Source organism: Heteronotia binoei, chromosome 5, assembly GCF_032191835.1.
Source record: "Heteronotia binoei isolate CCM8104 ecotype False Entrance Well chromosome 5, APGP_CSIRO_Hbin_v1, whole genome shotgun sequence".
In the NCBI taxonomy this organism is placed as follows: Eukaryota; Metazoa; Chordata; class Lepidosauria; order Squamata; family Gekkonidae; genus Heteronotia; species Heteronotia binoei.
The window spans coordinates 21,328,524-21,343,583 of NC_083227.1; the positions used below are offsets into that span (position 1 = coordinate 21,328,524).

Below are 15,060 nucleotides of genomic sequence, written 5' to 3' on the forward strand. Positions count from 1 at the left end.
CAGTACCTGGAACAGAACCATAAAGATGGCTGCCAATACCTGAAGGAAAAAAAATGACCTATCAGGAAATGAAAAGGGTAGCTGTAGGAATCACCAGAAACTCTATGGTAAAATCAGAAACACTTACTATAGTGTCTGGCAATTCCTAGATCTTACTCTTTTCACTTCTGTGTAGCTTGAGAAATCACCAGGAATTCTATGATAAGAACTCCCTGTAAATAGGCAAGGCCTTGTTTTTCTTTTTCTCCCACAAGCAGAAGACAAAGGGACCTGACAGGCCACTAGGGGGTTGGTAGCCCTATTTTAAAGCTGAAGAAGAAGAAGATATTGGATTTATATCCTGCCCTCCACTCCAAAGAGTCTCAGAGCAGCTCACAGTCTCCTCTACCTTCCTCCCCCACAACAGACACCCTGTGAGGTGGGTGGGGCCAGAGAGGGCTCTCACAGCAGCTGCCCTTTCAAGGACAACTTCTGCCAGAGCTATGGCTGACCCAAGGCCATTCCAGCAGCTGCAAGTGGAGGAGTTGGGAATCAAATCCAGTTCTCCCAGATAAGAGTCCCCACACTTAACCACTACACCAAACTGGCGGGCTTTACATCTCACAACACTTGAGTTCCATATATTTCTGCACATGGGTTGTGTGAAGAAGTATTTTCCTTTGTGTTTCCAACTCTACTGCACCGGGGGTGTCAAACATGCAGCTTGAGGGCCGAATCAGGCCCCTGGAGGGCTCCTATCAGGCCCCTGAGCAACTGGCTCTTGTCTGCTTCCTTCTCCCTCTCTTGCTTCCTTCTGCATCCCAACTTGCTTTGCAAGGCTTGCTCAATCACACAGAAGCTACAGAGCACAACCTCAATTTTCTCCATTGGTTGAGGCTCCTCCCCCTCCTGTTCTCCTGGGGAGGGAAGGAAATAGCCACAGCTTTCTTTGCCCAGTTCCCTGGATCCCATGGGAGAAATACAAAGAAAGCACCCTGAAGACCAACAAGTGCTAATGTTTGAAGCATGTTTTATTCTAAGTTTTAAAAAACCAAAAATCCTTAGTCATGTTTGTGTCCTTTAAAAAGTTTACATCTCTGCTACCTAATCTTAAATATTGAGCCCGAAAGATTCTACAAACCCTAATGATGATGCCAGCCGTGAAAACCTGAAATCTTTGATAATCTTAAATAGGTACATACATGGCCCGGCCTGACACAGCCCGGCCTGGCCCAACAAGGTCTCATTTATGTCAGATCTGGCCCTCATAACAAATGAGTTCAACACCCCTGTACTGCACAGCAGTTTCACCAGGCGAACCCAAGTGTGTGTGTGTTTTTAAAACATTCACTGATATTCATTTTCTAATTTTTTTATTTACAAGGGGGGGAAATAAACTTTCCCTGCATGACAAAAAAACCCTGCTTTTCTCAATTCCCTATGGAGGTGTCCTCACATATCAAGATCCAATTGGAAAATAAAGCCCAATGAAGCCCTTCCTTCCAAATCAATGTGAATGGGGCCAGGGCCGAGTACAACAATCCCGTGCACAGTTCAGAGTCAAATGCCCTTATAATGTTTCTCTCCCGGTGTGAGTTTTTTCGTGTTTCGCAAGGTTTCCCTTCTGGCTGAAGCTTTTCCCACACGCGGAACATTTAAACGGCTTCTCTCCAGTGTGGATCCTCTCGTGTATCAGCAGGTTTCCCTTCTGGTTGAAGCTCTTCCCACACTCGGAGCATATAAACTGCTTCTCCCCCGTGTGAACTCTCTCGTGCCTACTGAGGTTGGAGCCGTCCGTGAAACTTTTCTGACACGTCGGACACTGATACGGTTTCTCCCCGGTGTGGATCCTCTGGTGGTCTCTCAGTTTCGTGGCTCGGCAGAAGTTCTTGCCGCATTCCAAACATTTGAAAGGTTCCTCTCCAAAGTGGATTTTTTCGTGCATCGTCAGGGTCCCCTTCTGACTGAAACCCTTCCTGCACTTGGAACACTTGTAGGGTTTCTCTCCCCGGTGAACTCGCTCATGGGCAACGAGGCTGGAGCGGTCGGCAAAACTTTTGGGACACCCAAAACACTTATACAGTTTCCCTGCTGCGTGGAGTTTTTCGTGTATGGTGAGTGTCCCCTTGCGGCCAAAGCTCTTCTCGCACGTGGAACACTTGTATGGCTTCCTGCCTTTATGGATTCGCTCGTGCACAATGACGCTGGAGCCGCTCGTGAAACTCTTTGGACACAACGAGCATCTGAATGGCTTCTCTCCCAGGTGAATTCTCTCATTTCTCTTAAGACCTCCTTTTTGACCAAAAATCTTCCCACGCTTGGTGCATTTATATGCTCTGCCCGATCGGGTACACTCGTGCACTTGGAGATCTGAGCTCCATCTGAAGCTTCTGCCAGAAAGGTGGATGTTTTGGCTTGTTCTGCTTCCCGTCTGATCACATTTACCTTCTGCTTTGTCTACTACACCTTCCTTTTCATGCTCTAATTCACTCCCACCACAGAACTGAAAAACCTGGCTTCGTTCTAGCCGTGCAAGTCTCGATTCCATTTGCTCTGGGTCACCCTGCTGAAATCGATCCTCACAGGTCTGTTCAACTCCTGCAGGAATAAACAGAGAAGCTGGACATAAGAATGTAACAAAAGCTGGACATAAGAATGTAACAAAAGCCCTGTTAGATCAGAACAGTGGTCCATCTAGTCCTGCATTTAGATTCACGCAGCAGCCAACCAATTGCCCTGAAGGACCAGTGAACAGGGCAAAGGGCCCACTGTTTCCCCTTGATATTGCTTCCAAGAGAACGTAAGAGAAGCCATGTTGGATCAGGCCCATCCAGTCCAACACTCTGTGTCACGCAGTGGCCAAGCTCCAGGTGCCATCAGGAGGTCCACCAGTAGGGCCAGGATTCCAGAAGCCCTCCCACTGTTGCCCCCCCAAGCACCAAGAATACAGAGCATTGCTGCCTCAGACACACTGTTCCCTCTTTGCCTTCTAGCTAATAGCCACTGATGAACCTCTGATCCAGATGTTTCTCCAATCTAAGCAAGCATGGCAAGGAAAAGGTCCCAGATAAAATTTCCAGCAAAAAAGGGTTTCAGGATGCGGAGGGAAGGTGGGGGAGAATCTCCATCCCAGACCCATCATTGAAGAAATGTCTACTAGTGGTTGAAAACCATAAAGGAAGCATCTTCATCTAGCTGTGGAAACATCAGACAACCGTAGGGAGGGCACTTGTGGCTCAGTGGAAGAGCCCTTGTCTGGCATGCAGAAGGTCCCCGGTTCAATCCCTGACATCTCCAATTAAAAGGCGTCATAAAAGATCTCAGCCTGAAACCCTGAGACAATACTGACACTGATAGACCAGTGTTCAGTATAAGGCAACTCCATGTTTGTTCATAGTTTGTTGTCCAGTCTCACAGTCGAGTGCGACTCTTTGCAACCCCATGGACCAAGTCACGCCAGGCTCTCCTGTCTTCCACTATCATATAGGAGTGGCCAAACTGCATCTCAAGTGCCCCATGTGGCTCTTTCACACGTATTGTGTGACTCTTGAAGGCACTGCCCCTTTGACTCGCTCGGAGAAGACATTTCTCTTTTTAAATCACTTCTCCAAGCCAAGCCAGTGAGCGGCTTGGAGAACGCATTTGAAGTTGCTTTCTTTCTCTTTCCCTCCTCCCTTTCCCTCCATCCTTTTGCCTCCCTCCCCACCTCCCTCCCAATTTGGGGTAGTGGTTAAGCAAGTGGACTCTTATCTGGGAGAATCGGGTTTGATTCCCCACTCCTCCACTTGCAGCCGCTGGAATGGCCTTCGGTCAGCCATAGCTTTCGTAGTTGTTCTTGAAAGGGCAGCTGCTGTAAGAGCTCTCTCAGCCCCACCTACCTCACAGGGTGGGTGTCTGCCGTGTGTGGGGGAAGGTAAAGGAGATGTGACCGCTCTGAGACTCTGAGATTCAGAATATAGGGCGGAATATAAATCCAATATCATCATCTTCTTCCTTATCTTGTGGCTGTCAAACATCTGACGTTTATTCTATGCGTCTCATGCATTAAGCTAGTTTAGCCTGATATAGAGGGTTCCCTTATTAGCAGCCAACGTTCACTTGGTAGAACACTAGGGATTACACAGCGATTCAGATACCAACAAATCCTTACCCAGTGATTCTGCCTCTCCAGCTTCCTCCTGCTTGGCTTCCCTGCAGAGGTGCTGGGTCCAAGAGGTGGGTGGTGGAACCTGCAATGGTGGGAGAAGAACACATAAGAACATCAGCAGACCAGTGGCCCACCTGGTCAAGCATCTGCTTCTCACCAACCAGTTGACCTGGAAGACCAACAAAGGGCACAGAGGCCAAGGCCTTCCCTGATGTTGCTTTCTAGTAGTGGTATTCAGAGGCGAATTGCCTCAGGACATGGAAGTTCCCTTTAGTCACCAGGGCTGGTAGCTACTGATGGAGTTCTCCTCAACAAGATGGTGTCCTGATTAGACACACACTGGCATGACACTCCTGCCTATATTGTGGGTTTAAGATATTTATTTTACTCTGAGCACCAAATTTTGACAAAGTACAACTGGCTTAAATTTTTTTCCTCATTTGTAAGAATCCAGAGGTTTCCAGACTCAGGCTCCCTCTCTTCGGTGACTTCTTATCTTATCTTCACAGACTGGAATTTGCAGGCAAGTGAGAAACCATGCATTGACTCTAAGAACAATTATAATGTTATTTGTGCTAGTCTCTGGTCATTTGACCTGGCTCCAACTGCAACTGTCAATACAACTATTGTAAAAGCTGGAGAGTACCTAAATATAAATTTGAAGGAAATACTGGGCATTCCATTATTGAATTCAAGGCTTTACCTAGTATACTGCAGCCTGAAGGTGAATGAAATGGATAGTTACCTAGCTGCTGTTGCTGTGACATCAACCTTCTATTGTAATTTTGCCAGTGTTGTTAAAATCTGGCATCTAGTGTGTAGTGTTTTTCTGTCAATAATACTGATGATTTATTTCTTGGCTGCTTCTGATAGAATCTGTGGCCCCACCTGTTTTTCTCCTGTTTCTCCTCCTGTTCCTGCCTGACTGGGAACGCTAAAGTTGCCAGCACAGTTCTGTGACTGTTGGAAGCAGAGCCATGGGGTGAAAAGGAGAGAAGGACCTCTCCTCCATGGCCTTTGAGAGGCGCAGTGGCGGACTGGTCAGGGTGTCAGCTTGCCTGATGGCAAGGGGGTCCCTGATGAAGTGCACCCCCTTAAATATTAGACAATATGCTAAAAATGTTAATGTCCTTTTAATAGCTTGAAAATATAATAGAAGTCCCAATATTATTCCTGTAATGCAGCTACAATTTTTATTGTCTTGAGGGTTGCCAGCCTCCAGGTGGGGCCTGGGGATCTCCTGCTTTTACAACTGATCTCCAGCTGGCAGAGATCAGCTCCCCTGGAGAAAATGCAATCTGTATTTACATTAAGTATCTACTGTGTACTGCCAGTAAAATGTACTGTATATGTACACTGTAATTACACACACACACTTATTTCGCAACAGTTTTAATTGTACCTTTTTTCCACACGTATTTTTTTTTTAAAAATTATGTATTTCATATAAAAATTAAATGATAGCTTTATCGTTGTGGGTGGGCCCCCTTTGTCTCCTGGCAACCAATATTTTTAGACCCAGTCCGCCACTGGAGAGGCCTCTGGGCTTGGGACCATCACTGCATTCCCTGGCACTGAATTCCACTGTTTAAGAATTCACAGCTAATATCTTCCTGTGCTGCTACAACTGAAATGGAAACGAGACTCAACCCCAGTCAGGAAAAGTGATGTTTCCAGGCAGGCTAAGCCTTGTCTCTAAGAACAGATTCCTACAATGATGCACTTTCCCAGGCTAACCGGCTTTGAAAACTCCAACCAGTCCACTTGGATCAGTGTGGTGTAAGTTGTTGGAGCAGGGTGGGGGACGTCAGGCCTGAGGCCTCGAGATCACTTGGTCTGGCCCTTGGGGCTTGCTGGACTGAGCACCCCCCTCTCTCATGGGCATTGTGAAGGACTGCTGCTGGGGTATGTGGGTGCCTTTAAAGGTCTGCTGGGAGCAGCTGAAGAGAGGGAGGGGTGGCAGGGGTGGGAGCCAACTACTACCAGTTCAATTTGCACGTGGTTATCTCAGATGGTGTGGCGTAATATGCTAATGAGTGTGTGACCTAATATGCTAATATTAGGGGATGTGGTCTAATATGCTTGTACCTAGGCATTTGCCTAGAGCGGTGGGTCGGTGTGTGTGTGTGCTGAATTAGGCTCTCCCCATGTGACTTCAAATAGAAAAAGAATTCTTTGCATTAATTTTGCTGGCCTGAATCGTTCTCCCTTGGCGGAGCACTGTTTTTTAAGCTGGTAATTTTGTATGGCCTGCGAATAATGCTATAAATATCCAAATAGCCCTTGACAGAAAAAAAGGTTCCCCACCCCTGCGTTGGAGTATCAGTTTAGCATCTGAGAGAGCCAGGTTTGAATCCCTACACTACCCGGAAAGCTTGTTAGGGGATAGGGTTGCCAGACTCCCTGGTGGAGGCAGGGGTTCCCTGCCACCAGGCCCCATCACCCTGCTCCCGATTAGCAGGCTGGCGGGGGGAACCTACCACGAAAAACAGGGAGATCCAGCCAACATCCAGCAATGTGCCTACATCACTGTCCATGTGACCCAGAAGTGACATCATCATGTTGGGGTAACACTCTGGTATTTCATCACCATAGATTTTTTTGCCCAAATACCCAAACATCATGCCGACATGAAGATGTCACTTCTGTGTCACATGGGCAGTGATGTAGGCATGTCACTGCTTGTCAGTTGGGCCTCCCTCCTGCTCCTGGGAAAAAGAAGAGGAGGAGGAGGAGATTATTGGATTTATAGCCCACCCTTCATAACCCAAACGAGTCTCAGAACAGCTTACAATTTCCTTTCCCTTCCCCTCCCCATAGAAGACACTTTTAATATTTTACTGTCTGATATTGCTGATAATGTCTCTATGAATTCTGATAACGTGCTGGCTGCTATGAGAACTTTTGTTCCTCTTTTATGTACAGTTAATGACTGTAGAATTAAATTATGTATGTACATATACAACCTCTGAGGTAGGTGGAGCTGAGAGAGCTCTGACAGAAACTGCTCTTGAGAGGAACAGCTCTGGGAGAACTTGTGACTGACTCAAGCTCACATCAGCAGGTGCATGTGAAGTGTGGGGAATCAAACCCAGTTCTCCCAGATAAGAGTCCACACACTTAACTACTACACCAAATGGCTCTCAGATTGAATTTATACTCTGTTCTTCACTCGGAGTCCCAGAGCGGCTAACAATCTCCTTCCTTTCCTCTCCTCCTAACAAACACTCTGTGAGGTAGGTGGGGCTGAGAGATCGCTGAGAGAACTGGGACTAAGCTAAGGTCACCTAGGTGGCTGCATGTGGAGGACTGTGGAATCAAAACCAGTTCTCCAGACTAGAGTCCGCCACTCATAACAACTACACCAAACTGGCTCTCAAGTTCCCCCTCATCCCCGCCAATAGCTAGGAGGGACCTGGCAAGCTTACTGGGTGAACCTTGAGCCAGTCACACACTCTTGGCCTAACCTACCAGAAAGGGCTGTTTGGAGAATAGAATGAAGGACAGGAGAGCCACATAAGCCACTTTGGATTCCCACTGGGGAGAAAGGCAGAGTATAAATGTAGCAAATAAGCACACAAACGGGGACAAACCCTATGGCTGAAACCACAGGGGAAATCGAGCCTATGTGGCATTTAATCCCTGCAAAAAACCTGGCACCAGTGGATTTCTCATGATGCAACCAACACAAAAAGCCAAGAATGCAAAAGAAGAATTGCAGATTTATACCCCTTCTCCCTGAATCAGAGAATCAGAGCGGCTTACAATCTCCTATATCTTCTCCCCCCACAACAGACACCCTGTGAGGTGGGTGGGGCTGGAGAGGGCTCCCACAGCAGCTGCCCTTTCAAGGACAACCTCTGCCAGAGCTACGGCTGACCCAAGGCCATGCCAGCAGGTGCAAGTGGAGGAGGGGGGGAATCAAACCCGGTTCTCTCAGACAGAGTCTGCACACTTAACCACTACGCCAAAAGCTGTCTGAATCTTACCAATAGCACCTTCAGACCTTCTCACCTGATCTTTTAGTCTTTCCATGTCCACCTGCCTTACCAGGAAATTCTCTGCCAAGACCACTGCTTGCATGCAGGTCTCAGGGGTGCATTCCTGGACCCAGTTTTGCATGTCCTGGGGCAGGATGGCCAGGAACTGTTCCAGAACCAGCAGTTCCAAGATCTCCTCCTTGGTGTATCTATCAATGTTCAGCCACTGACGACAAAGTTCCCAGAGGCAGCCATAAACTGTTCTTGGCCCCTCTGCTTCCTGATAGCGGAACTGCCTGAAGCGCTGACGCTGCCTCTCTCTGGTGATGGCCTCTCTTCGGAAAATGGCCGCCTTCACCTTCCCATAATCCTCTCTGTCCTGCACACCAAGGCTGTTGAAGGCCTGCTCAGCTTCCCCACTGAGGGCTGGTAGGAGAAGCATAGCCCACTTGTCCCGAGGCCACTGACACGCCAGTGCAACTTGCTCAAAAGAGGCCAGGAAAGCCTTAGCGTCTTCCCATAGTGTGGGTTTATCGGCCCCCTGTGGGTTTCCCCGTCCTGAGCCAGGGGCCTGCAGCCTCTTCAGAAACTCCTGCCACTGGGCCTCCCAGCGTTCCTGCAGCCCTTCCTCTGGTTCACATTTTATCTGATGCGGAGCTGCTGCTGTTGGCAACTCTCCAATATTCCCTACATGTAGATTGTGAGGGGGCTTTGCTCCCTCTAAGTCTGCCCATAATTTGAAGTTGGGGACAGTTTCCAGCCGTGTGGCCATCACTGCTCCTTCCTCTACAGACATGTTCACCTCCACACGCAAGGTCTCCATCACTCAGTTGAAACATGGAAGAAGGAAATTCAGCTCCTGAAGGACTCCGCTTCAAATCAAGCGCACAATCACGCCGAGAATCTTTTGCAAAATGGCTGTTCACATGTAAATTTATTTCTTTATGTTAACTTGTATTCTGTCCTTTCCCCGCGAATGGGCTCAGCAGGAGGTAAGTAGTGCAGTCCTCAGTGAAGAGAGATGAGCTTCCCCTCTGAGGAGAAAAATAAGATATTGGATTTATATCCCGCTCTATACTTGAATCTCAGAGTGGTCACAATCTCTTTTACCTCCCCCCCCCACAACAGACACCCGGTGAAGTAGGTGGGGCTGAGAGAGCTCTTACAGCAGCTGCCCTTTCAAGGACAACTCCCACGAGAGCTATGGCTGACCCAAGGCCATCCCAGCAGCTGCAAGTGGAGGAGTGGGGAATCAAACCCGGTTCTCCCAGAAGAAAAAAACCTTCATGGCAGAGAAAGGAACAGCCAACGTGAGGCAAAGCAGCCCATATCCCTGCTTTTTCACAAAGTGGGCACTTCTTGATTTATTAGCTCTCTAAAGAGCAGGGAGCTTTTTGACACAGGAGTCTGGAGTTTCCTGAATTGCTAACTTTCCAAATGCAGGGAGCTCTTTCAAGTATCTGCACAGGTAACTTTCCCCACACTCTGAATGGTACAATTCTCTTTCAGTTCTCTCTATGAAAAATATCGCTTCTCACATGTTTCATTTAACAAGGTATAAACGCTTTCATCAAATATATAAGTAAATGAAATCCTTCCCACTTGTGATGCAGGACTAATTTCGCACTAGACCTTTAATCCTGGTTTATCTCTGTCCCCAAGCTGACATTCTACACTAAAATCATAGAATTCTCTCTCTCGGCTTGGCTTCGCGAACGAAGATTTAAGAAGGGTGCAATAGTCCACGTTTGCTGCAGGCTCGCTGGTGGCTGACAAGACCAATGCAGGACAGGCAGGTCCGGCAACAGTGGCTGCAGGGAAAAGTCTGATTTGGGGTTGGTGCTGTAGCAGTGCGATTCTTCCTCAATCTCCTTTTGTCCTCAAGACCAGCTATGCGTGCGTTCTCAAAGGAAGAGACAGCCTGGTGGATGGTGTGCCTCCATGCTTTGCGATCTGAGGCTAGGTCAGACCACTGGTGATGGTTGATGTGACAGGTGCTAAGGGATTTCTTCAAGGAGTCCTTGTACCTCTTCTTTGGTGCCCCTCTATTTCGATGGCCGGTGGAGAGTTCGCCATACAGGGCAATCTTGGGAAGGCGGTGGTTTTCCATCCTAGAAATATGCCCTGCCCAGCGCAGCTGCGTCTTCAACAGCAGTGCCTCGATGCTGGTAACCTCTGCCCGCTTGAGGACTTCAGTGTTGGTCACAAAGTCACTCCAGTGGATGTTGAGGATGGTGCGAAGGCAGCGCTGATGAAAGCGCTCAAGGAGTCGCAGGTGATGACGGTATAAAACCCACGATTCGGAGCCATAGATGAGGGTTGTCATCACAACCGCTTTGTAAACATTGATCTTTGTGCCTTTTTTCAGATGCTTGTTGCTCCACACTCTTTTGTGCAATCGGCCAAATGCACGGTTTGCCTTTGCCAGCCTGTTGTCAATCTCCTTGTCGATCTTGGCATCTGAGGAGATGATGCACCCCAGGTAGCTGAACTGCTGGACTGTCTTCAGAACTGATTCACCCACAGTGATGCAGGGAGGGTGATAATCTTCCTGGGGTGCAGGCTGGTGGAGAACTTCTGTCTTCTTCAGACTAACTTCTAGGCCGAATAGCTTGGCAGCCTCTGCAAAGCAGGACGTCATATGCTGCAGAGCTGATACCGAGTGGGAGACGAGTGCAGCATCATCAGCAAACAGTAGCTCTCGGATGAGTTTTTCCATTGTCTTGGAGTGTGCCTTTAGTCGCCTCAGGTTGAACAGGCTGCCATCGGTGCGATAGCGGATGTAGACACCATCGTCCTCATCTAGATCTACTGCGGCTCTTTGAAGCATCATGCTAAAGAAGATCGTAAAGAGAGTTGGCGCAAGAACGCAGCCTTGCTTTACACCTGTGCCTATTGGGAAGGGCTCCGAGAGGTCGTTGCAGTGTCTGACTTGGCCTCGCTGGTCTTCGTGTAGCTGGATGATCATGCTGAGGAACCTTGGGGGACATCCTAAACGTTCCAAGATTTGCCACAGGCCTTTCCTGCTAACGGTATCGAAAGCTTTGGTAAGGTCGACAAAAGTCACATACAGGGCCTTGTTTTGTTCCCTGCATTTCTCTTGGAGCTGCCTGAGAACAAATACCATGTCGGTGGTGCTCCTGTTAGCTCTGAAGCCGCACTGGCTCTCTGGGAGGAGTTCTTCTGCAATGGTGGGCACCAGTCTGTTCAGGAGTATTCTGGCAAGGATTTTGCCTGCGATGGAGAGCAGGGTTATCCCCCGGTAGTTGGAGCAGTCTGACTTTTCCCCTTTGTTCTTGTATAGGGTGATGATGATTGCATCGCGAAAGTCCTGTGGTAATTTGCCTTGTTCCCAGCAGGTGACAAGTACTTTGTGAAGTGAGCTATGTAGTACTGTGCCCCCATGCTTCCAGATCTCTGGTGGAATTCCATCAACTCCTGCTGCCTTGCCACTTTTCAGTTGCTTGATGGCTTTAACAGTCTCTTCTAGGGTGGGGATCTCATCCAACTCTGTTTTCACCGGTTGAAGTGGGGTGAGGTGGATTGCTGAATCTTGAACTACGCGGTTGGCACTGAAGAGAACCTGAAAATACTCCGACCACCGGTTCAGTATGGATGCCTTGTCTGTGAGGAGCACTTGGCCGTCTGCACTATGCAAGGGACTCTGAGCCTGATAAGATGGACCATATACTGCCTTCAGGGCTTCGTAGAACCCTCTTAAATCACCAGTGTCTGCACACAGCTGGGTTCTCTCTGCAAGCTTGGTCCACCACTCGTTCTGAATGTCTCGAAGCTTGCGCTGGAGGTTGCTACATGCAGCGCGAAAGGTTGCTTTTTTCCCAGGACAGGAGGGCTGAGCAAGATGTGCTTGGTAGGCAGATCTCTTTTTTGCCAGTAATTCTTGGATCTCTTGATTGTTCTCATCAAACCAGTCCTTGTTCTTCCTTGTGGAGAACCCGAGGACTTCTTCAGAGATCTGCAGGACGGTAGTTTTTAGGTGTTCCCAGAGTGCTTCTGGAGAAGGGTCTGTGGGGCAACTGAGGTCCTCAATTCTTGACTGGAGTTTTGCCTGGAAGGCAGCTTTAACTTCGGCTGACTGGAGGCTGCCAACCTGAAACTTCCTCCGAGGGATACCTCCTCTCCTGGGTGTGGGTTTAAAGTGAAGACGGAGATTGCAGCGTACAAGACGATGATCCGTATGACATTCTGCGCTGGGCATTACTCGGGTGTGTAAGACATCTCGAAGGTCTCTCTGGCGCACCAGAATGTAGTCGATAAGGTGCCAATGCTTGGACCGTGGGTGCATCCAGGTTGTCTTCAGACTGTTCTTCTGCTGGAAGATAGTGTTGGTGATGGTGAGCTGGTGCTCCATGCAGAATTCTAGCAGGAGGCGCCCGTTGTCATTGCAGTTGCCAATGCCGTGTTTGCCAAGTACTCCTTTCCAGGCTTCCGAGTCTTTACCTACTCTGGCATTGAAGTCGCCAAGGATGATCACCTTGTCCTCTGTAGGGGTCTTCCGTACGAGGTTGCGTAGATCAGCATAGAACTTGTTCTTTTCTGCAGGATCTGCTTGAAGGGTTGGGGCATACACACTGAAGAGTGTTGCATGCTGCTTGTTTTGAAGTGGGAGGCGCATGGACATGATGCGATCTGAGTGACCTGTTGGAAGGTTTTCGAGTTTGGAGGCAATGGAGTTCCTGACCATGAAGCCGACGCCAGAAAGGCGGCTCTCAGCCTTTGACTTACCCGACCAGTAGAGGGTATAGCCAGCACCGTGTTCTTGAAGACTACCTTCCTCAGGGAAACGGACCTCACTGAGAGCTGCTATGTCGATATTCAACCTGAGAAGTTCGTGGGCAACTAGAGCAGAGCGTCGTTCAGGGCGACCACTGCCTACTGTGTCAAGCATGGTTCTGATGTTCCAACACGCAAGCTTTAGTCTTTGCACACTTTGTGAGGCAGGTGCATGCCTTTTCTTTGTTGTTATTTTTCGACCGCAAGTAAGGATGCCCGTTGACCGCGGCTAGCCAACTGGGGTGGGGGAGACGAGCTTTGTTTAGGCCACCTTTTCTAGGCCCCTCTCCGTGTGGAGCAAGCAGTGCTGTCCCTAGATAAGGCTGCTTGGTCGTTCAGGGTGCTGCCGAAAGATGCTTTCGTCTCCGGGTTAGCATCAGGCGACCAATATCCTGAACCGCCTACATGCAGGATCGGGACTGCGGCTTCCAGTGGCACCTTCCACCTGCCGTTTCGCCCCTTGCCTATCGCTGCAGGACTTGATGCGTTGTGGATATGCCCTTCAGGCCTGCGCAGAGGAATTTTTTAGGTGAAGCGCAGTGTGCGCGGTACTGGCTCCACCCTTTCACCTGGGGGTCATCTGCCATGGCCCAGTAAGCCGGGACGCCGGCAGTGAGTCCTCCAGGTGGTAGGTGTTACATTAACGAGCTCTATCTGCCCGGGTTTGATGTTAGAGTTTTCCTTCTCTTAGGCTGACGAAGTTGGTGGGCCCAGCCTGCCCATCCGGTTATACCGCCGGACAATTCGGTCGCACCATGACGTAGCAAACTCTGTGAAAACGGGGGGGACCAGCGAGAAGGTGTTGCTACGGATGCAGTAATGCAGGAGAGGCCATTGCAGTGACCATCTGCCAGGCATAGCCAGACAGTGACCACGCGGCATTCACTACACCGGGAGAGGAGAGGCTATGTATTGCGCATGCACTTTCCCTGGGGGGGTAGGATTCCCAGAGGGAGCCCACCCCCCACCACCCCCCAATCATAGAATTACAGAGTTGCTTTCTATCTGATTCTATTATTCTAGTGCAGAATGCCAGTTTGGGGACAGGGCTAAACCAGGATTAAAGGTTTAGTGCGAAATTGGTCTGTGGTTCTCACTCCTGCAAGCTGTGTCCTATGAGGTTTGGAATCAACAAGTGTAAGACTGCTGAACTCTAGGGACATGATGTGCTTAACATCTCTTAACTGAGGCGGAGTTCTGGGGGGGGGGGGTGTTACCAAGACAGCAATTCCAGCTGTTACAAACAGTTCCTCAGTTCATCTTGTATACTTTTGAGTTTCTTAACTTACATATACTTTGATAAATCCATTAATCTTTAAAGTGCCACAAGACACCCGCAGGGGGCTTTTTGTGTGTGTTTAATTAGGGTTACCACGTCCTCGTTTTCCTTCTTTTGTGTGTGTGTGTGTCCTCCTTGGGGCTATTTTTTTTTTTAAAGTGATGAAAAATGTTATCTTTTTGGGTTGGAAGGTTAGCCTCGTTAGCCATTATTACAGCTTAAATGAGATTTGTCTCCTCTTCTTTAGCTCCTCTTCTTTTTGCTTTTCAGCCTAACGGTAACCCTCGTTTAATTGCAGCATCTCAATCTGCTTTGAGAGGGAAAAGTCCAGAGGAACCGAGTCGAGCTCGGGCACGTGCGAATCCGGGTTGCGCTTTGGCGTCCGCTTGCCCCAGCCGCGTAGCAGGAGACAGGAATGGCTTTCCGCGTTGGGAGAGCGGCTGCCCTCGCGGTTCCGCATCCCTCATCTCTTCCCCGCCTCTCCCCGCTCTGGAAGATAACACTCACCTCTCCCTGCAGGGTAGGCACCGCTCCACTCCACCCACCCCTGGCTCGGGAACCTGGGCCGCGCAATTGCTGCTGCCGCCTCCCCAAAGCTAAAGAAAGACGTCAAGACTCCCGTTTCCAAGCCGCCTCCTTGCTCGCGTCTCCTCTTCAGCTGCCTCTCTAGACGCCGCTCAGTGGGTTTAACCCCTCAATACACGTCTTTGAACGCGCTGTGCTGCCCTAAGACAGCGAATGGGGACTTTTGTGCTCCCTACCCTAAGAGGATGGAGGGGGAAGTCACGTCACAAACTACACTGTATCCCATATTTCCGTTTTCCCCTCACCATTGTCCTCCCCTTGTTGGATAGGGACGGTGGCTCAGTGGCAGAGCATCT

At 49.2% G+C, this 15,060-nt stretch overlaps 1 protein-coding gene across 1 annotated transcript; it reads right to left on the reverse strand.

Moving 5' to 3' along the window:
• Positions 1-1,335: 1,335 nt before the first annotated feature.
• LOC132572209 (zinc finger protein ZFP2-like) lies at positions 1,336-14,846 on the reverse strand. The gene is made up of 4 exons (XM_060239051.1): positions 14,687-14,846; positions 8,141-9,140; positions 4,130-4,208; positions 1,336-2,577 (listed from the first exon to the last, which is right to left on the reverse strand). Exons 2-4 carry the CDS (start codon positions 8,927-8,929, stop codon positions 1,550-1,552), a joined length of 1,896 nt encoding a protein of 631 aa, XP_060095034.1. The 5' UTR covers positions 8,930-9,140; positions 14,687-14,846; the 3' UTR covers positions 1,336-1,549.
• Positions 14,847-15,060: the final 214 nt, after the last annotated feature.

Coding starts and splice junctions, on each gene's coding strand:
- LOC132572209 (XM_060239051.1), bottom strand. CDS start 8,929: ATGGAGACCTTGCGTGTGGAGGTGAACATGTCTGTAGAGGAAGGAGCA. Junction 4,209..8,140: donor TGGAAAGACTAAAAGATCAG/GTGAGAAGGTCT, acceptor CCACCATTGCAG/GTTCCACCACCCACCTCTTG. Junction 2,578..4,129: donor TGGAGAGGCAGAATCACTGG/GTAAGGATTTGT, acceptor TTATTCCTGCAG/GAGTTGAACAGACCTGTGAG.